We start from the raw sequence: 22,836 nt of genomic DNA, 5'->3' as shown, positions 1-22,836 counted from the left end.
TGTGAGATGAGCCTTTGTGTTCTTTTTGGTCAGCAGTGGCTTTGGCCTTGGAACTCTCCCATGGATGCCATTTTTGCCCAGTCTCTTTTTTTATTGTTGAATCATGAACACTGATCTTACCTGAGGCAAGTGAGGCCTGCAGTCCTTTAGATGATCTGGGTTCTTTTATGACCTCCTGGATGAGTCGTCGTCATGCTCTAGGAGTAATTTTTGTAGGCCGGCCACTCCTGTGAAGGTTAACCACTGTTCCAAGTTTACCTCCATTGGTGGGTAATGGCTCTCTGCATTGTTCACTGGTGTTCGAAAGCCTTAGAAATGGATTTGAAATCCTTCCTAGACTGATGCATTCCATTACTTTGTTTCTAATTTATTCTTGTAGTTTTTTTAGATTGTGGCATGATGTGTGGCTTTTTGTGATGTGTTGGCGTGCTTCGCTTTGCCAGACAGCTTCTATTTATGTGAGTTCTTGATTTAACAGGTCTGGCAGTAATCAGGCATGGGTGTGGCAAGTGAAATTTAACTCAGCTTTCTAAAAAAGTGTTTAATCACAGTTCATTCATGATTGAATGAAATAATAATATAAAAACTGCATCTTGGGTTTACTTGGATTGTCTTTGTGTATTATTAAAATTAGTTTGATGATCTGAATCATTTAAGTGTGAGCAATAGCAATATGCAAAAAATAAAAAATCCGGAAGGGGCAAATACTTTTTTTTTTTTTTTTTTTTTTTTTTTTTTTTATACAGCACTGTATATATTTACATTGGTCCAAGCTGGACCAATGTAGCTATGTATAACATGCTGATGCCTGGTAGTAGTATTCTTTAAAGTCGTGGTAAAGGCATAAGGTCTGTTACCCTAATGCATTCTCTGCATTAAGGTAAAAAACCTTCTGTGTTCAGCTCCAACTAGCCCTTTCTAAATATTTACCTGAGCCTGATCTTGGTCTACTGCTGTGCCTATGAAGGCAGAAGCAGGAGCCATTGACTCCCGCTGCTGTCCATCACAGCCTGCGAGGAAGAAATGGGGGGGGTGGGGCCAGGTTGTGTTGTTTTAATAGACACGCAGAACCCGGCTCAGAATCGAGCCTGCACAAGTGCTCCTCTGTCAAGAGGCTTGCTATGGGGCACACAGAAGGGTGACAAAACCAGGAGTGCTAGAGTGGGACCCCAGAAGAGGAGGATCGGAGCTGGTCTGTGCAAAACCATTGCAGGAAGCAGATAAGTATGACATGTTTATTAAATACTTTACAATCACTTTAATGCCAAATTTTCTTTCATTGTGTTAGCTTTCTGTGACTTTGCTGTTGTCATGGTATATAGAACAGCAAAATGTATACACTACATGTTTTGTGTTAGCAGCAGGATCTCTCTGATGGAGACCTAGATGTTGACTTGGCTGGGGATGATGAAGTGAACCATTTGGAGGGCAGCTGTTCCTCTGCCAGCTCCACAGCCACCAGCAATACAGAAGAAAATGATATTGATGAAGAGACTATGTAAGTAGAGAACCTAGATTATGGAGACTTGAGTTTATACCTCTGTGATAGATAAAGTGATGAATTCCGATAGGTAGCAGCGAAATTTTGGAGGGTAGTATTACTGGGGTTGATTTAGTTAAAGTACATTTGTGCCCGTACTATTGAGATTGAAGTTTTTACATATCTTAAACAAGTATTAACAGAGCTTTAGAATAAGACCATACTTTCTAGCAATTTGTGTTAAGTAATGTATCCCCCAAATCACAACAGATACACTAAGGGCTCATTCACACATTTGCAGTGGCCCATATAGTATGAAGAGCCATTTGTTTATACTTCCAAAGCGGTGTGGAGCTGCATGCTGGCAGCCTGTGCTAGTTAATGGAGACTCTTCTGCTGTACAGACTCTTCGGGAAATTTGACAGGTATGGTGACAGTTTGCATCTGGGGAGATGCACCCATCCCTGTACACCAGTCAAACTCGTATGTGCGAGTGAGTATCTATAGCCTCTGAATCTCTATTCACCAACACAAGCTGCCTGCATGCAGCTCCATGCTGACACCCCTCTGGTAAAAGAGCCACCTTGCACACAGCTCCATGCTGTCGCTCCTCTGGAAACATAAAAGAAGTCTCTTCACGCTCTGTTTGACTTTGTGCCTGTGTGGATGAGCCTGAATGTCGGGTTTCATAGCCCATTCATGCCAGATGCAGTGGTATGCATTCCCACTATTTGCAGTGACAAAAGGTACAGCAAGCTGCATTTGTTCGCAGTGCAAACATGCATAAACTCATGTAAGTGCAGCACACATAAGTACGACTCTGCGAACAAAAAGAAGTTTGGATCCTTTGAAGACCTGTCCTTCAAAGAACTGTGATTTCAGTGCCTCTGTTATGAAATGTGAAGGTGAATTTCTTCACAATGCCTATAGCTACGAGGTGAATTGTGGCTTGTTATGGCTTATATTACATATTCTGAAGCAGTAACAGCAAATACCTTAATGTGCATAGCCAGAGCACGTTTACTTCAATAAATAGACTAATCATGTATTTTTGAAAAGTGTATGTTTAGCTTAGTAAATAAGGTAAAACTGTATTTCCAATTATTGGCAAAGAAAATGTCATTGGATGAGCGCATTTAGCACAGTTTCACCATATTCAGTTTGTGAACAGTCTGTTTTCCTTTGGTAAATCATCCTCACTCTTTCTTTGTAATATCTATTCTGAGCATTTGCTTAAAGTGGTTGTAAACCCCACTCATGAAATTTTACCTAAGCACATCTATCTGTAGTGTTTACTTATCTCTCTCCAAACTTTAAGTGCCGTGTCTTTCTGCTACTCCGTTCCTCTGTTATTAGCATGATAACTTCTCACAAGTTCTCCGACACACAAGATAGCAGCTGAAAATTTGTTTTTGGGAGGGTGCTTAGAGGAAGATAAGCAGAGTACTTATCTGCCTATGTGGAGGGGGTGGGGAGTGCTTTCCTCCAATCAGCTCTCGCACAGTGTAAGCCCAGACTCCACACCCACTGCTGGAAGAGAGAGAAACATTTATTACACGTTCTGCACTTTCTAAAGAGTGTAGACAGGGAAAGGCAGCAGATACACAAGTAACGTCCAACGTGGGAGAACTTTTAGCCCCCGTTCACACCTATGCGAATTGGATGCGGCTTACACCGCATCCAATTCGCAGGACATTTTAAATTACATTCATATGAATGCATCTGGTTCACATATGTGTGTTGCATTCGCACTGCGCATTGCACAAAAAACGTGTGCGTTTTCTGGGCATTGCGGTGCGAATTACAAGCCCAGTATCTTCTATTGGAACGCATCTGATTCACAGATGCATTGCGTTCTGAACATGGATTTTCTCCTTCTCCTCTCTACACCTCCCCCCCCCCCCTCTCCCTCCCCCTCTCCCTGCTCACTGATCCGCACCTGAAACGCAGATGAACCTTTGAACAACAGATTTTTATCTTCCCAGTGAAACCTGAGCTTCAATTCGCACCGCACATGTGTGAACCCAGGCTCAAAAAGCTCCATTTTGCTGTCTGCAACTGTCGGAGGGACACAAGAGCAAAAAGGGGGCATGTAAGTGGTGACACAGGCATTCCCATGGCACATTTACTAAAGCACCAAGCTGAGCACTAATAGCAGCGGCAGTTGCTGGACTATTTGCTCAAGCAGTGGGTGCGATTTCTTCTAGTAGTACCTCTGCATTTGTGTATCAGGCTATGGTCAGAAGGGGAGGTAGAAACACCCCAAAAAGGGCTCAAGAGGGACTCCTTCAAGCTCTAAAAAGCCTGAACTCATCTCTACAATGGCATCCTCCCCTGAGAGATCTGAGGTGGCTGTTCAGAGTGAGCCATCAGGGCTGTCAAATTTTGCAACTGTTTCCAACACTGCAAAAGAAAACACGCTGCGCTAAAGTGTGCTATAATAATAAATCAAAATGTGTGTGTCCATGGACATGAATATAGCCATATAGTGGATACCCCCACTGGGTGAAACATAAGAATTATTACAATCCCCCTGATGAAGTCACGTAATCCCTGTGTCGAACACGCGTAGGGGAGGGGCCAGGACGGAGCGAGAAGTTGTGGATCTGTCACAGATGAGACGCACACCACACTAATTCACCGATTCATTGATTGCACGCTTTGAATAGAGTGGTGCACTGACGCACCTTAAGATTGTGAGTACCCCATTTGGGGATTGTTTTTTTACTGATCTAATAAATTTTATAAAACTATATTACACCATCGAGCGCTTTTTCCTTATATATTTCTGCATATCAGAACCTGGGATCTGGTGACCTGTATTGAGCCCTGGGGTGGTTCAAAGGCATGGTTTGACTTAGTGTAACAGCTGAGTCACGCGCCCTGAGGTGAGCATATTTCCTGGGGGGCACTGGATTGCACCAAAGCATGGTTTGCATCACAAAAAAAACTTATGAGCACGCTGGAAAATAACATCATTGGACACTTAAGCACATTTTTTTTATATTGATTTATCAGATTTTACCAAACATTTTTATTGTTTACTGAGGACTGTTTTTTCACATGTATTGTGTGGCGCTAAGCACTTTTGGAATCAATTATTTATAATATTTTGTTTCACTGTAGCATGCTTGTTTGAATTGATTTTACATTTTGCACTTTAACGTAAGGTTGAATTGGTTGCGTATACTATACCTTAGTGTGCTTATATACATTTAGGTTCAATTTTGTGTTTCGATATTTAGTAATTTATTTCAATATTATTACTAATTCTTATGTTTCACCCAGTGGGGGTATCCACTATATGGTTATATTCATGTCCATGGACACACACACATATTTTGTTTTATTATTATAGCACACTTTAGCGCAGCGTGTTTTCTTTTGCTTCTTTTATTTTTGCACAACATATGAGACGTGTTCAACGCATGCAGCTGAGTAGTGTTATTGTCTAAGCATAAGGTACATTGTGGCTCGCAGGATTTTTTCCTATTTGTTTCCAACACTGCAGCCCCTGTCTATATTACTAAAGAGTTTTTTTCTGAAGCCATGATAGGTTAGTGGCTTTAATCGCATCCCAGTGTGGGACAAAATGTGACAAGTCCCCTTCTATTACCCAGGACCCTCAAACTGAGTATCTCAGGGCGGGGGGAAGATAAATTTCTCACAGGTGACCATGAAGAGGCTGATGACTCCTCTTCTGAGGGGTCAAATGCTGACGGATCAGCTTCACAATCTGATAGATTGTTGGTGCAATCTCTTATTGAGATGGTCCGTTCCGCATTTTTGCTACCCTTAACTGAGTCGGTTGATAAGCCCACTTCTTGTTTGGGTTCACTAAAGCCTCCTCAAGCTGTGCATGCCTTTCTTGTCCATTCATTGCCAGAAAAGCTTATGTATTCTGAGTGGGGTCACCCAGATAAGCATTTTTTTCCTCCTAAAAAGTTTTCAACACTATCCTATGGAGGAGAAATTCACTAAAAAGTGGGCGATACCAGCAATTGATGCTGCTATATCCTCTGTTTGACTTGTCCGATAGACAATGCTCAAATGCTTAAGGATCCAACGGACAAAAAGTTGGAATTCCTATTAAAAAACACTTTTTCTCTGGCAGGTTCAGTGACTCAGCCTGCACTGGCAGCAATTGATGTTTGTCAATCCTTGAGAGACCCGTTAAAGCAGTTGCTCAAGGTTATTCCTGATCAGCAGGCCCAGGATTTAGCCGAACTATCAGCGGCGTTCTGTTTTCCAATAGACGCCATGAGAGATTCTATTCTTCAAGCCTCACACCTTACGCTTGGGCTGGTGCATATCGTAGAATCTTATGGTTAAAAAAATTAGTCAGCCGAGGTGCCATGCAAAAAGCTCCTGGCTGGTTTTCATTTTCACGGTAAACGGCTGTTTGGGGATGATTTGGATAAATACATTTCTGGTGGAAAAAGTACTCTTTTGCCAGTTAGGAAGAAGAGTAAACATGTTTCATTTAAACAAGCTCCTTCTCCAGTACCAGGGGCATCAGCCTCCAGGCAGTCACGATGGTCTCCACCGTCTGGTTCAAGAGGTAAACCTCAGGGTCAACCCCAGGGACAAAAGAAGTCCTGGGGGAGAAAACCTGCAAAACAAAATACTAAAGCCTCCTTATGAAGGGGCCCCCCCGCTCGCTCGAGTGGGGGCAAAACTTTTGCAGTTCTCAAGGATCTGGCAGGAAGAGTGTCGAGACAAATGGGTGACTTCTTCAATAGCTCTAGGGTACAAGCCAGAGTTCCAAGAGTGCCCGTCTCCTCATTTTCCCAGATCAAATCTTCCCAAAGATCCAGAGAAAAAGAAGTCTCTTTTTCAAGCATTGGACCGTATTTTGTCTGAAAAAGTGATCTCGGTGGTCCCCATGCAAGAGCAGGGATTGGGGTTTTATTCAAACCTTTTCACGGTGCCAAAACTAAATGGAGATTTCAGACCCATTCTGGATCTCAAAGATCTAAACCTATTTCCAGAATATCCGCTCTTTCCGCATGGAGTCAATCCGATTAGTAATCTCTATCCTACAAGGAGGAGAACTTCTGGCGTCAATCGACATCAAGGATGCATACCTCCATGTGCCGATTTTCCCCTCTCACCAGAAATATCTATGCTTTGAGGTAGAAAATCTTCATTTTCAGTTTGTAGCTTTGCCTTTCGGTCTAGCTACTGCACCTCGAGTGTTTACAAAGGTCCTGGCCCCTCCTCTAGCCAGATTAAGGGCCCAAGGTATAACGATTATAGCGTACCTAGATGATCTACTCTTGATAGACCAGTCGGTAGCGCGCTTAGACCAAAGTATGATCACCACAGTCAACTGAAATACCTAAAAATACCTAGGTTGGATTCTCAACCTAGAGAAATCCTCCTTAAAACCATCAAGGAGATTTGAATACTTGGGTCTGATCATGGATACAGCCCAGAAAAAGGTATTCCTGCAACAGGCAAATATCAGGAACTGATTCAGGTGGTCAAGGCGAAGAAGAATCCTTCCATTCGACTTTGCATGAGGTTGTTGGGAAAGATGGTGGCTTCATTCGAGGCCGTTCTTTATGCTCAGTTTCATTCTAAGCTGCTGCAAAAAAGTATCCTATCGGCTTGGAACAAGAAGGTCCAAGCGCTAGATTTCCCAATCCGTCTGTCTCCAAGAGTGCGCCGGATCCTCAGTTGGTTAATTAACAAGAATCTGCAGAAGGAAAAATCCTTCCTACCAGTTACCTGGAAGGTGGTAACGGATGCCAGCCTTTCAGGTTGGGGAGCAGTCCTGGAAGAGGCGACTGTCCAAGGGAAATGGTCCAGATCAGAAATGACCTTGCCCATCAACATTCTAGAGATTCAGGCAGCACGCTTGGCCCTGAGGGCCTGGATGTTCAGGTTATGGAATTGTCCTGTCAGGATCCAATCCGACAATGCCACAGCAGTGGCCTATATCAATTACCAAGGGGGCACGAGAAGTCGGGCAGCCCAGAGGGAGGTGAATCATATCTTAACTTGGTCAGAAAACAATGTACCTTGTCTATTGGCATTTTTCTTCGCAGTGTCAAGCAGGAAGGGGAAGTCAGTTATTCTTGTGGCCCAGAAGATCCTGGTATGCAGAGATAAGAATGACGATAGGGGAACCATGGACCCTAACACCATCCAGACCTTCTCTCTCAAGGTCCGGTATTCCATCCTACCTTACAAACGCTAAATTTAACGGTTTGGCTATTGAGACCCACATTCTGAAGAAGCGTGGGCTATCAGGTTCTGTGGTATCTACCTTGATTAATGCAAGGAAGCCGGCCTCCAGAGTCATATATTAGAGTCTGGAAGGCATATGTCTCCTGGTGTGAATCCAGGGGTTGGCACCCCAGGAAGTATGTCAAAGGTAGAATCCTTGACTTGACTAGAGATGAAGCTGGCCTTGAGTACTATCAAAGGCCAGGTCTCGGCCTTATTGGTATTGTTTCAATGACCACTTGCTTCACATTCTGTGGTTAGTGTTTTTTTTCAGGGGGTAACGCGGCTTAATCCTCCGGTTAGGTCACCCCCTGAACCCTTGGGACTTAGTTCTGTTGGCGTTGCAGAAACAGCCTTTTGAGCCAATATGGCATATTCCCTTAGTCCTTTTGACAAGGAAACTAATTTTTCTGGTTGCCATATCTTCTGCAAGAAGGGCATCAGAGTTGCCTGCTCATTCTTGTAAAGAGCCATATTTAATTATTCACAAGGATAAGGTAGTATTGCGTCCTCATCCTAATTTTCCACCGAAGGTAGTGTCATGTTTTCATTTAAAAAAGGATATTATTCTGCCTTCATTCTTTCCAGAACCCTGTTCTAAGGAGCAGAAATCACTACATTCTTTGGATGTGATGAGAGCAGTCAAAGTCTACTTGAAGGCGACTGCGCAGATTTGAAACGGATGTTTTGTTTGTGTTGCCTGGAGGTCCTAAAAGAGGACAGGCAGCATCGAAATCTACCATTTCTAAATGGATTCGGCAAGTAATTGTTCAAATCCAGCCATGGGCAGGTTTGGTCAGATAATGTGCATATCCTTTTTTGCATCACCCGTCTGCTGTGTCCCATGGCTGGACCCAGCTGGTATCTGGGGGGTAGGTCTCCCAGACAGCTGTGAGTATGTTTCTTATTAAATGACCCTGTTAGCTATGACACCCGTAATGGGTTATTAGGGTAACAGACTGTAGTCCCCCCCGGCATAACGCACTGACAGCTTCATCACATAGCCTCACCCCTACTTGTATACTACAGAGTGCATAACTGGGGGGGAACTGATAATTGACAATGTCATGCTGATATTTTGGAATTAAATAAAGGAATTACAAAAAAGTAATTGTTCAAGCTTATGGTTTGAAGACGAAGATTCCACCCGCTCAAATCAAAGCGCACTCCACTAGGGCAGTTAGTGCTTTGTGGGCAGTGCATCACCAAGCCTCCATGGCTCAAATCTGCAAGGCCACAACTTGGTCTTTAGTCCATTTACCAGATTCTATCAGGTGGATATTGCCTTTGGGCGTAGTGTGCTGCAGGCAGCCGTATAAGTCCTCTAGTCTCATGGTGCCCTACTTTTGTTGTGTCCCCCTCCCCTCAGTTGGCATTGCTCTGGGACATCCCACATAGTAACTACTATGGCTCTGTGTCCCGTGTACGATAAAGAAAATAGGATTTTTATAACAGCTTACCTGTAAAATCTTTTTCTTGGAGTACATCACGAGACACAGAGGTCCCTCCCCTCTTCTAATACACATATATTGCTTTGCTACAAAAACTGAGGTACTCCCAGTAGTGGGAGGGGTTATATAGGGAATTGACTTCTTGTCTTAGGGTGTGCCAGTGTCCATCACCTGAAGGTGGCCTATAACCCACATAGTAACTACTATGGCTCTGTGTCCCGTTGATGTACTCCAAGAAAAGGATTTTACAGGTAAGCTGTTATAAAAATCTTCTCTTTCTGGCTTTGGATCATCTCTAGTCTCAAAAGTGATATCAGTGGTCCCCATGGAAGAGCGAGGGTTAGGGTTTTATTCAAACCCTTTCACGGTACCAAAACCAAACGGGGATGTCAGACCCATTTTAGATCTCAAAGATCTAAATCGTTTTTTGAATATCCGCTCTTTTCGCATGGAGTCATTCCGATCCGTGGTCTCCATTTTACAAGGTGGAGAACTGCTAGTGTCAATCAACATCAAGGATGCTTATTCACATGTACCTATTTTCCCCGCTCACCAGAAATCTCTGCGCTTCGAGATTGAAAATCTTCATTTTCAGTTTGTAGCTCTGCCTTTCGGTCTAGCTACTGCACCTCGAGTGTCTACAAAAGTTCTGCCGCCCCCCCCCCCCCCCCTTTAGCCAGATTAAGGGCTCAGGGGATAACGATTCTGGCTTATTTAGACTATCTACTCTTGATAGATCAGTCAGTAGCCCGCCTAAAGAGTTTGGTCACCACAGTCAGCTACCTGGAATACCTAAGTTGGATTCTCAACCTAGAGAAATCTTCCTGAAAACCATCAAGGAGATTGCAGTACTTAGGCCTGATCATAGATACAGCTCAAAAGAGAGTGTTCTTACCCCAGGCAAAGAACAGTTCCATCGGCGAACGGATTAATGTGGTCAAACCAAAGAAGAATTCTTCTATTCGACTTTGCATGAGATCGTTGGGAAAGATGGTAGCTTCATTCCAGTCCATTCCTTATGCGCAGTTTCATTCGAGACTGCTGCAAAACAGTATCCTGTCAACTTGGAACAAAAAGATCCAAGCTCTAGACTTCCCGATGCGTTTATCCCTCAAAGTGCATCAATGCCTCAGTTGGTGGTTGATATCCAAGAATCTTCAGAAAGCAAAGTCCTTCCTACCAGTTACCTGGAAGGTGGTGACAACGGATGCCAGCCTTCTGGGCTGGGGAGCAGTCCTGGAAAAAGCATCTGTCCAAGGAAAATGGTCCAAAACAGAAATGACCTTGCCCATCAATATTCTACAGATTCGGGCAGCGCGCCTGGCCCTAGATGCCTGGACGCTCATATTACGAAATTGTCCGGTCAGGATCCAATCCGAAAATGCCACAACAGTGGCCTATATCAATCACCAAGGGGGCACGAGGAGTCGTGCAACTCAGAGGTGAATCATATCCTATCTGGGCAGAAGACAACATTCCTTGCCTATCGACAGTCTTCATTCCGGGAATAGAGAATTGGCAGGCGAAGTACTTGAGTTGCCAACAGTTGTTCCGCGGAGTATGGTCTCTTCACCCCGACATCTTTTTGTCAATTTGTCAAAGATGGGGAATTCCGGACGTGGATCTGTTTGCATCCAGGTTCAACAAAAAGATCGACAACTTTGTGTCAAGGACAAAGGATCCGCTGGCATGTGAAACAGATGCCTTAGTTTTTCCGTGGGATCAGTTTTCACTGATCTATGCCTTCCCTCCTGTTCTGCTGCTTCCGCGCCTTCTTTGCAGGATCAAGCAGGAAGGGAAGGAGGTGATTCTTGTGGCCCAGGAGATCTTGGTATGCAGAGATCATAAAGATGGCAGTAGGGGACTCGTGGACCCTACCACCGCAGCCAGACATTCTCTCGCAGGGTCCGGTATTCCATCCTACCTTACAAACGCTACATTTAACGGTTTGGCTATTGAGATCCACATTCTGAAAGGCCGTGGGCTGTCAGGTTCAGTAGTTTCTACTTTGATTAATGCTAGGAAGCCGGCCTCCAGAGTCCTATATTATAGAGTCTGGAAGGCATATTTCTCCTGGTGTGAATCCAGGGGTTGGCACCCCAGGAAATATGTCATAGGTAGGATCCTTGAATTTCTACAGATGGGATTAGAAATGAAGCTGGCCTTGAGTACTATCAAAGGCCAGGTGTCGGCCTTATTGGTGTTTTTTCAACGACCACTTGCTTCACACTCTCTGGTTCGTAGCTTTATTCAGGGGGTAACGCGGATTAATCCTCCGGTTAGGTCACCCCTGAACCATTGGGACTTGAATTTAGTCCTGTCAGCATTACAGAAACAGCCTTTTGAGCCTATACGAGATATTCCCTTGGTCCTTTTGACAAGGAAATTTGTTTGTCTGGTTGCCATTTCTTCTGCAAGAAGAGTATCGGAGTTGGCTGCTCTTTCTTGTAAAGAGTCATATTTGATTATTCATAAGGATAAGGTTGTATTGTGTCTTCGTCCTAATTTCCTACCTTAGGTAGTGTCAGGTTTTCATTTAAACCAGGATATTGTTCTGCCTTCATTTTTTCCAGAACCTTGTTCTGCGGAAGAAGGATCACTACATTCTCTTGATCAGTCAAGGTCTATTTGAAGGTGACTGCTCAGGTTCGTAAAACAGATGTTTTGTTTGTGTTGCCAGAAGGTCCTAAGAGAGGACAGACAGCATCGAAGTCTACTATTTCTAAATGGATTAGTCAAGTGATTGTACAAGCTTATGGTTTAAAGATGAAAATTCCACCTTTTCATAGTAAAGCGCATTCCACCAGGGCTGTTAGTGCTTGCTGGGCAGCGCATCACCAAGCCTCCATGGCTCAAATCTGCAAGGCCACAACTTGGTCTTCAGTCCATACATTTACCAGGTTCTATCAAATAGATGTAAAAGGTCATGAGGATATCGCCTTTGGGCTACTGCAGGTTGCAGTATAAATCCTCTAGTCTCTTAGTGCCCTACTTTTATTGTGTCTCCCTCCCTTCAGTTGGCATTGCTGTGGGACATCCCACATAGTAACTACTATGGCTCTGTGTCCCATGATGTACGATAAGAAAATAGGATTTTTAAAGCAGCTTACCAGTAAAATCCTTTTCTTTGAAGTACAGCACGGGACACAGAGGTTCCTCCCTTCTTTTGGTATACACGTGAATTGCTTTGCTACAAAACTGAGGTAGTCCCAGTAGTGGGAGGGGTTATATAGGGAGTGGACTTTTTGTAGTAGGGCGTGCCAGTGTCCATCACCTGAAGGTAGCTAATAACCCACATAGTAACTACTATGGCTCTGTGTCCCGTGATGTACTTCAAAGAAAAGGATTTTTTACAGGTAAGCTGTTTTAAAAATCCTATTTTTTGAAGAAGCTATAACTTTTGCACAAACCAATCAATATACACTTATTGTGATTTTTTTTTTTTTTTTTTTAACAAAAATATGTAGAAGAATATATATCAGCCTAAACTGAGAAAAAAAATAAAATGGGGATATTTATTATAGCAAAAAGTACAAAATATTGTGTTTTGTTTTTGTTTTTCAAAATTGACGCTCTTTTTTTTGTTTTTAGCGCAAAAAATAAAAAACTCAGAGATGATCAAATACCACCAAAAGAAAGCTCTATTTGTGGGAAAAAGGGACAGTAATCTTGTTTGGGTGCAGCGTTGCACGACCGCACAATTGTCAGTTAAAGCAACGCAATGCTGAATCGCAAAAAAAATGGCCTTGTCATTCAGCAGCCAAATCTTCCGGGGCTGAAGTGGTTAAGATTATGTTGTTTTCAAATTAAACGAGAACATTTTAGATAATGGCTTTATGTGAGCATTCTTAGTTTTTACAGCCATCCGACCTGCCAGATGGGGAACGGATCCCTCATCAATCTGTTTTTGGCAGATAGGTTCGGGTTAAGCGTCGGCAGGTGTCAACAGACACATGTCCGTTGACACCCGCCGCTCCAAAGAGGGCAATGGGTGGTCTGTTCGGGTCTGCCTAAAAAACTGAGAGGTCGACACGATCAGTCCGCCTTAGTGAAAGGGGCCTTATTCTGTAGATTAGTCATTTGGAAATTTTCTTATGCTGGAATTTCTGGTTAATGTTTTGAAAGTAATTAATTACCATTACCCTTTGCTTATGCTCTTTGAATAGTGTGTTGTAAGTTTGAGAATAATTTCCCAAGCGAAAATTATAATGATTTTGTTTTTATTAATCAAATTTCTTTTTAAAAGCACACATCAGACTATATGAATACAGACTAAATATGGAATATTTATTCACTAGACATATATTCACAATAAATAGTTAGATCATCCACGTCCGGACCGCCACACGCCAATGTACGTCCCTACTTTGAGGACGGATATCGTTGTGGCAGCAGCTAGCTGCCATAACCCCGGTATCCCCGTGTTTGGCCAGCGGTCCAGTCCAAGATAAGTGGTCTCTGCGGCGGATTAACCACGAGATCACTTTTATCGGCGATCGGATCCTTCCTGTGGCTGTGCATGGAGACGAGTGAGGGGAAGATGGCCCCCACCCGTCTCCATGTCAAAACGTCACTTCCGCCCATAGCTCTTAAAGGGCCTTTTTTTTTTTTTTTTTTTTAAATGACACTTTTTTTTTTTTTTATTGCATTTTAGTGTAAATATGAGGTCTTTTTGACCCCAGATCTCATATTTAAGAGGTCCTGTCATGCTTTTTTTCCTATTACAAGGGATGTTTACATCCCTTGTAATAGGAATAAAAGTGTCACATTTTTTTTAAACAGTGTAAAAATAAAAAATTAAAAGGTTAAATAAGAAAAAAACATTTTTAAACGCGCCCCTCCCACTGAGCTCACGTGCAGATGCGAACGCATAGGTGAGTAGCGCCTGCATATGAAAACACTGTTCAAACCATACATATGAGGTTTCGCCGTGATCAGTAGAGCGAGAGTAATAATTCTAGCCCTAGACCTCCTCTATAACTCAAAGCATGCAACCGGTAGAATTTTTTAAATGTCGCCTATGGAGATTTTTAAGGGTAAAAGTTTGTTGCCATTCCACGAGTGGGCGCAATTTTGAAGTGTAACATGTTGGGTTTCAGTTTACTCAGCGTAACATTATCTTTCACAATATGAAAAAAAAAATGGGCTAACTTTACTGTTGTCTTATCTTTTAATTCAAGAAAGTGTATTTTTTCAAAAAAAGTGCGCTTGTAAGACCCGGTGTGACAAAGTATTGCAACGACTGCCATTTTATTCTCTAGGGCAGGGGTCCTCAAACTACGGCCCGCGGGCCACATGCGACCCGCCGAGGACATTTATCCGGCCCACCCCACCCAGGGCTGGATTCCCGACAGGCCAGGCTCGGGCCGGGGCCAGGTCGGGTCGGCTTGGGCAGGTCCACTCTGCTTCGGCAGGGAGCATATCCGCTCCGCTCAAGCCGCCTCCCCCACCCCAGTCGTTAATGGAGGGGTCCGTGTGCCGCGCTGCATGCTGGGAAGTGTAGTTTCCAGCACAGCCCCGCGCAGATTCACGTCTTCCTCATGTGACAGACAGGAGGCGCGGAGGGTGACAGCGAGACAGGAGGCGCGAAGAGTGACAGCGAGAGCGGAGGCTTCAGGCAACAGCCTACTAACAAGTGAGGACCCCTGTCCATCCCCCTGTCCACCCCACTGTCCCCCTGTCCACCCCTCTGTCCCCCTGTCCACCCCTCTGTCCATCCCTCTGTCCCCCTGTCCATCCCTCTGTCCCCCTGTCCATCCCTCTGTCCCCCTGTCCATCCCTCTGTCCCCCTGTCCATCCCTCTGTCCCCCTGTCCATCCCTCTGTCCCCCTGTCCATCCCTCTGTCCCCCTGTCCATCCCTCTGTCCCCCTGTCCATCCCTCTGTCCCCCTGTCCATCCCTCTGTCCCCCTGTCCATCCCTCTGTCCCCCTGTCCATCCCTCTGTCCCCCTGTCCACCCCTCTGTCCCCCTGTCCACCCCTCTGTCCCCCTGTCCACCCCTCTGTCCCCCTGTCCACCCCTCTGTCCGCCTGTCCACCCCTCTGTCCGCCTGTCCACCCCTCTGTCCGCCTGTCCACCCCTCTGTCCGCCTGTCCACCCCTCTGTCCGCCTGTCCACCCCTCTGTCCGCCTGTCCACCCCTCTGTCCGCCTGTCCACCCCTCTGTCCGCCTGTCCACCCCTCTGTCCGCCTGTCCACCCCTCTGTCCGCCTGTCCACCCCTCTGTCCGCCTGTCCACCCCTCTGTCCGCCTGTCCACCCCTCTGTCCGCCTGTCCACCCCTCTGTCCGCCTGTCCACCCCTCTGTCCGCCTGTCCACCCCTCTGTCCGCCTGTCCACCCCTCTGTCCGCCTGTCCACCCCTCTGTCCGCCTGTCCACCCCTCTGTCCGCCTGTCCACCCCTCTGTCCGCCTGTCCACCCCTCTGTCCGCCTGTCCACCCCTCTGTCCGCCTGTCCACCCCTCTGTCCGCCTGTCCATCCCTCTGTCCATCCCTCTGTCCGCCTGTCCATCCCTCTGTCCGCCTGTCCATCCCTCTGTCCGCCTGTCCATCCCTCTGTCCGCCTGTCCATCCCTCTGTCCGCCTGTCCATCCCTCTGTCCGCCTGTCCATCCCTCTGTCCGCCTGTCCATCCCTCTGTCCGCCTGTCCATCCCTCTGTCCGCCTGTCCATCCCTCTGTCCGCCTGTCCATCCCTCTGTCCGCCTGTCCATCCCTCTGTCCGCCTGTCCATCCCTCTGTCCGCCTGTCCATCCCTCTGTCCGCCTGTCCATCCCTCTGTCCGCCTGTCCATCCCTCTGTCCGCCTGTCCATCCCTCTGTCCGCCTGTCCATCCCTCTGTCCGCCTGTCCATCCCTCTGTCCGCCTGTCCATCCCTCTGTCCGCCCCACTGTCCCCCTGTCCATCCCACTGTCCCCCCCTCTGTCTCCCTGTCCCCCCCTCTGTCTCCCTGTCCACCCCTCTGTCTCCCTGTCCACCCCTCTGTCCCCCTGTCCACCCCTCTGTCCCCCTGTCCACCCCTCTGTCCCCCTGTCCACCCCTCTGTCCCCCTGTCCACCCCTCTGTCCATCCCACTGTCCACCCTTCTGTCCCCCCCTCCGTCCCCCTGTCCACCCCTCCGTCCCCCTGTCCCCCTGTCCACCCCTCCGTCCCCCTGTCCCCCTGTCCACCCCTCCGTCCCCCTGTCCACCCCTCCGTCCCCCTGTCCACCCCTCCGTCCCCCTGTCCACCCCTCCGTCCCCCTGTCCACCCCTCCGTCCCCCTGTCCACCCTACAGTCCCTCTGTCCTCCTGTCCATCCCTCTGTCCATCCCTCTGTCCATCCCTCTGTCCATCCCTCTGTCCATCCCTCAGTCCCCCTGTCCATCCCACAGTCCCCCTGTCCATCCCTCTCTCCATCCATCTGTCCCCCTTTCCATCCCACTGTCCCCCCTTTCCATCCCACTGTCCCCCCTCTCCATCCCACTGTCCTCCCTCTCCATCCCACTGTCCCCCCTGTCCATCCCACTGTTCTCCTGTGCATCCCACTGTCCTTCTGACCACTCTGCAGTCCCCCCTCCACCCCACTGCCTCCCCCTGTGCATCCCGCTAGTGTGGGGTTCTTTGGGGTGCTGTGGTTAGGGTGGTCCACTTTGGGGTGCCTTAGATATGATGGACTGATTTGGAGTGTTGAGATAGAATGAGCCACAAGCTGGTCTAGGTAGGAGGAGGGTGGGACTTTTATCACAGCGCATCCGAACTATAGTCCGGCCCTCTAACAGTCTGACCGATAGTGAACTGGCCCCCTGTTTAAAAAGTTTGAGGACCCCTGCTCTAGGGTGTTAGAAAAAAATGTATAATGTTTGGGGGTTCTAAGTAACTTGTAAACACCAAATCTCAGAAAGAGGCCCGTTCTTAAAGTGGTTAAGGATGACTTACATAAAATAAGAAAGTCTTACATAAAATACAAAATTATTCACAATACTTACCTAATGGGTTTTGATACAATGCGAATGAAACAAAAGGACCGATTTTCTTCCCGTAGACACAATAACCATAGATATCTATATAATTAAGTATCCGGAAAAAAAAAAAAAACTACACAGTCTGTTCCCACACGTGGCTGGTCTCTGCTGCTGCTGTCTAGGATTTATAGTTAAACTCACTGAATATCTGGACTTTTATTATTTATCTGATTTCTAGAATTTGATTGCATTTTTTGCGCTGCACTTCTTGTTATCTTTGATTTACCTTTTAGGTGTTGTGATTACCTTATAAGTGTTCAGCTGCCAAACAATTGTTCTTACTAATTTATTGTGTATTTGCACTGATTGCTCTTTCTGTTAAACAGTAAAGTTAGTCCATTTTTTTTTTTGTATAATGTGAAAGATGTTCTGCCGAGAATCGTAATCTTTATTCTAAGCCAAAAAATAGTGATTCTCGTTTTATCCAGAATCGTGCAGCTCTAATATGTAATGTTAGGACATCTGGTACTGCTGTCAGAAGAGTATACTTAACTAATGCAGCAACATATATTGATTAGGAATAGATGTTTCACCTATATAAATATTCAGATTATATATATATATATATATATATATATATATATATATATATATATATATATATATATATATATATACACACAAACACAATAATTTGTATATTTAAACCATTTCTACATATGGGATATTTCTAATCACATTAATACACATTACCTATTATTATGCCAGCAGACAAATACAATCATGACTTGATCTATTTCGTGGGATTTAATATATGAGGTATAGTCTGTCTTATATTCATACACTTTTAGACATATGCAGATATGGTGCGATTCTCAGTAGAATATTATCCTAAACACATAAACAAAAATTCCATCGTTCCCTTTTTGCTTCTTATGTACCATGGAGGTTGTACATTAATATTTATGTCACAATTTCCAGATATTTTAAAACAATGTCTGAGCTGTATGAAATGGTCACAAGAGGGAAAAAAAAAAAACAGTTCTTTCTATTTTTTTTCTGTGTTTGTCTCAGCTCTGAGAAAGATAAAGATAATGTCTTGGTCATTGGATAACTAGCCTTGTTTATCCTTTCTGTCCATAAGCCTACCTGGATATTCATAGGGCCTTGGAAAGTCAGTTGATGTATACTGTTTATTAGGATTTTATTACTGGTGCAAGGGTCCTCAAATTCTGCTTAGAAACCATAAAATGTATTTATCCTTGGCTTTTATATGCCCAGTCCTGCAAACAGCTCCTTTGAAAACCTTCAACAGGATGATAAGAACACAGGATGTTCTGTTTGACGACTTGTGTCCTGAATTTAACCTTCTTTTTTCTTTCTTTTTTTTTTTTTTGTTTTTCTTCTGGGGCTTATTCAGTTTTAAACCTCCATATGAAGAAGGGGACACACCCCGAAAGCTCGTCCGTAAAAAATGTTCGTGCAAATAAAAAAAGTATCACGGACAGTACTCAAACCTCCATATGAAATGTATTATTATTATACAGGTTTTATATAGCGCCAACAGTTTGTGCAGCACTTTACAACATGAGGGCAGACATTACAGTTACATTACAATTTGGTACAAGAGGTATCAGAGGGCCCTGCTCGTTAGAGCTTACAATCTAAAAAGGAAGGGTCAATTGATACAAAAGGTAATAGCTGTGGGGGGGATGAGCTGATGGAGGAAGTAAAACGGTGTTAGTTAGAAGCAGGATAGGTTTCTTTGAAGAGAAGGGTTTTCAGGGAAAGCCTAAAGATGGATAGATTAGGGGACAGTCGGACAGATTGGGGTAGGGAGTTCCAAAGGATGGGAGAAGCTCTGGAGAAATCCTGGAGGCGAGTATGGGAGGAGGTGACAAGGGAGCTAGGGAGTAGGAGGTCTTGGGATGACCGACGAGAACGTCTTGGTTGGTACTTGGGACTAGGTTAGTGATGTAGCTGGGGGCAGAGTTATGGATGGCTTTGCAAATTATTGTTAGTACTTTGAATTTTATTCGTTGGGTGAGTGGAAGCCAGAGGAGGGATTGGCAGAGAGGGGGTTGAGGACACTGAATGGTTGGTAAGGTGGATTAGTCTTGCAGCGGCATTCATTATGGACTGAAGGGGGGATAGTCTATGTAAAGGTAATCCAATGAGGAGGGAGTTGCAGTAATCGAGGCGAGAGATGACCAGGGAGTGAATTAGAAGCTTGGTGCTGTCATTCGTTAAAAAAGGGGGTATTCTGGAAATGTTGTGGAGGCTAAGGTGGCATGATTTGGATAGGGATTGTATGTGGGCCTGAAAGGACAGTTCAGAGTCTAAGGTTACCCCTAGCACCCTGGTGGGGATGGACTGATAGATGTGCCATTAATCTTGACAGAGAAGTCAGGGGAAGGGGCACGTGGGGGAGGAAATATTAAGAGCTCAGTTTCAAATTCAGTTTGAGGAAGTGGTTTGACATCCAGGCTGGTATGTCTGTTAGTAGATCAGTGATGCGTGAGGAGATTGATGGGGTGAGCTGAGGGGCAAAGAGATAGATTTGGGTGTCATCAGCATATAAATGGTAGTGAAAGCCATGGGAGGCTATCAGCTGACCCAGGGAGGATGTGTAGATCGAGAATAGTAGAGGTCCAAGGACAGAACTTTGGGGGACCCCTACGGTAAGAGGAGTTGGAGAAGAGGAAGTGGAGTTGTAAGTGACACTGAAGGTGCGATGAGATAGGTAAGATTCGAACCAACTTAGAGTGCAGCCAAGACCAAGCAAATTGAGTTTTTTGAGGAGGAGGGGGTGGTCAACTGTATTAAAGGCAGCAGAAAGGTCCAAGAGTAAGAGTATGGAATAATGACCTTTGGTTTTGGCGGTTAGTAAGTAGTCTCTGTGGAGTGCTGTGGGCGAAATCCAGACGAAGGGGAATCAAGAAGGTTATTCATAATGAGGTGATCGCTCAGTCGATTGTATGGAACGTCTATTTCTTCATAATAGTTCTGACAAGCGTTTTAAAGTAACCTTGTAACCTTTCTTATGAAAATTGTAATAGTGTTCTCGTGAACATTTAAGAAAAAAGACAGTAGTCGCTGTGATGCATTTTTGTAATTAAATTTAATTACACTCCTATTATAAGTTCATATTCTGGTCTAAAATGGTTGATGAATTGCCTTGTGTCTTTACCATGAGTTGGCAATCTATAATTACTGTTTTGCACAGGAAACATGGCAGGCTTTTGCATTGGTAAGCAAATCTGTGGAATGCTGGAAAGAACATTCTTTTTTTTTTTTATACAAAAAAAAGGCTGCTCACAACCAAAGGTGGTGTTTGAAAGGACAGGGCCCTTAGTTTAGCAGTTTGGAAACTTGAGGAAAACCCCCTCCTCCTCCGAAACACAGGGCAATGATCAGCACAATTTTTGGGGTGAGTCAACGGCATATATCAGAGCTTTTGCCCTTATGTTTTACACTGTCTGAATGTAGAACCAATATTATTCATAGCAAACAAATATCTCCCATTAGTTTCCCTATGTTGAACTGAGATGGTAAAAGGAAAAATTGTGTTGCTTTCCTTTGGCAGTAGATTAATACATATAGTACACCTTTCATAAGAAACACAACTCTTAAGTTTTTTTTTTTGTTTTTTTCTTTGGAGCTCAGGAGGAAAATCATCCATTTGCAGTTTCCTAACAAAAAAAAAAAAAGCCCTCATTTGACACATTTTATAGCTAGCTAATTATCAGATTCATCTTGCGTGTGATTGGATGACTGAAGTCAATGCAAATTCCTTTTATTCGCCTAGCTAAATATTCACTTCACAAAATGAACCTTTTCTAGTCCTTAAAGCGGAACTAAATACTCATATCATTTATGGCCAAAATAAGCTGTCATCTTGGCCTCTGTTTGAATTGCATTTGCCATGGTGCTGCACATGTGATCAGCTAGAAGACCAGCCATTTGATGGCTTGGCAGTTTGGTTGAGTGCTAACATAAGTACACTAGTAATTGTAACTGTTATCATTGAAGGCATGTCCTGAATGTATCTGTTTTGGGAAACTTAAATGGGTGGTTTTAGTTTTGTTTTAATACAGTCAATTTTTTAAAGGGCAAACAAGCAGCAGGTATTAAAGTAAGCACCTAAAGTTGCCTGTGTCTGGTTATATATCTTGTAAAGCAGGGGTATTGAATTAAAATGCACAGAGGTGCAGTCAATAAAATTTTCTCTCAGAAGAGGTCCGACTCTCATGTTTGTGCCACCAGAGCCCTACCTTCCATTTGCAACACCCACCCTTCACAGTCCTTCCTTTACACCACAGGTGGGTAGGAGACAGTTTTCATGTTAACAGACAAGTGTATGGTTTGTAGGGACTGCCCTGTGTCCTAGTGTCCAATCACCCACTTGTTAAAGCAGAAATAAAGTCCCAATAATTACCTTTCCTTAAACGGTCCAACATCCCTTACTAGCACAGGGATCTTCTACCCAGCTTTTTCAGAGAGCCAACTCTGAATGTCAAAAATATGTATTTTTGAGGTCCTTAATTCAGTGACTCTGTGTGGTTTCAGTTTGTTTAGATAAAAGATCGGGGGGGGGGAGGATAGTCCACTGTTCAGGGCCAGCCTTGTATGGGGGGACAGAAGCATAAGCAATCTTCAAGACATGTGAAAAGAAAAGAGTACATGCACCTCTGAGTGCTATATGCCATGGCCTGGATAGGAGTGGCATGCAGTCTGGACAGTGCTGCCTATTGTAGAGTATCCAATGATCCTGACTTTAACTGTCTATAACTTGCCACCTGTAAGTACTGCTTTTCCTCCTAGAGCTCCTTCATGTTTACATGAAAGATTAGAAGCCTTTCTGAAAGGCTGCTGAGTTGCTGCTAAAAGTGGGTAGCAGGGAGGCTGACCTGCTGAGAGAAGAACTTGAATGGTTTCAATGATTCTGCCGATTTATGGATACAATACTTCACAGTACCCACAGATCAAACTGTCAATAAGATTGTTTTGAAGTTTCTTTATGCCTTATTAAGATTATGTAAATACTTAAATCGAAACTAAACCCATCAATCTAACTGATTCCCGAATCCGTTACATTCAAGGCATGCCGTGTTTGATAACTGTCACGATTACTTGTGCTGTCAAGCCATCATGTGCAGCACCATGGCAACTGCAGATCAAACAGAGGCTAAGATGGCAGCTTCCTTGGCTGTAACGGATTGGAGGGTTTAGTTCCACTCTTTAATTGTCCATGGCCTAAGCAAAGGGTCACGTTTAGAGAAACAATTTTATCCGTCTCCTGTTTACTTTGTGTCTGTTCACGGTTAGGTCTGGGGAAAATGATGTGGAGTATGGCAGTAACATGGATTTAGAAGAAGGAGAATTGATGGAAGATGTAGCTGGCGCAGCTGGAGCCTCAGGTACGATTTGAAATAAACAAGCAATGTTATAAAAAAAATCTTCGCAAGCAAGAGGAGTCCCTCTGCCAACGCACATTACAGCACACTACAGACCTGTTCCAATTTCAGCTTTTTAAAAGCACCAGCGTGTGCCTTTTCATCACCTGAGAGTACAGTACTGATCAATTGGATCCACACAGAGTTGCCACTTCTGCACACTAGCTTCTACAGGGCTTTGTGTTTGTGTTTTTCCTCATTGTATAGTTAGCTAACTAAAAATAGGACCTTAGGACATGTCTACCTCTTTTCTGAGTGTTTGCTGTATTAAAACTTT

At 44.5% G+C, this 22,836-nt stretch overlaps 1 protein-coding gene across 2 annotated transcripts in view; it reads left to right on the top strand.

Moving 5' to 3' along the window:
• Positions 1–22,836, top strand: part of TRIM37 (tripartite motif containing 37) — a 291,747-nt gene that overhangs the window by 159,536 nt on the left and 109,375 nt on the right. Inside the window, exons 16-17 of one of the 2 annotated variants that reach the window (XM_073615167.1) lie at positions 1,362–1,498; positions 22,432–22,523. In XM_073615167.1, coding sequence (XP_073471268.1) covers positions 1,362–1,498; positions 22,432–22,523 — 229 coding nt within the window. Of the gene's footprint in view, positions 1–1,358; positions 1,499–22,431; positions 22,524–22,836 lie in introns of both variants that reach the window. The other variant, XM_073615166.1, reaches the window with a different exon arrangement.

This window comes from Aquarana catesbeiana, linkage group LG02, assembly GCF_042186555.1.
Source record: "Aquarana catesbeiana isolate 2022-GZ linkage group LG02, ASM4218655v1, whole genome shotgun sequence".
Classification (NCBI taxonomy): Eukaryota; Metazoa; Chordata; class Amphibia; order Anura; family Ranidae; genus Aquarana; species Aquarana catesbeiana.
Note: the sequence above shows the minus strand (reverse complement) of the source record. Positions and strands in the feature narration are given on the sequence as shown.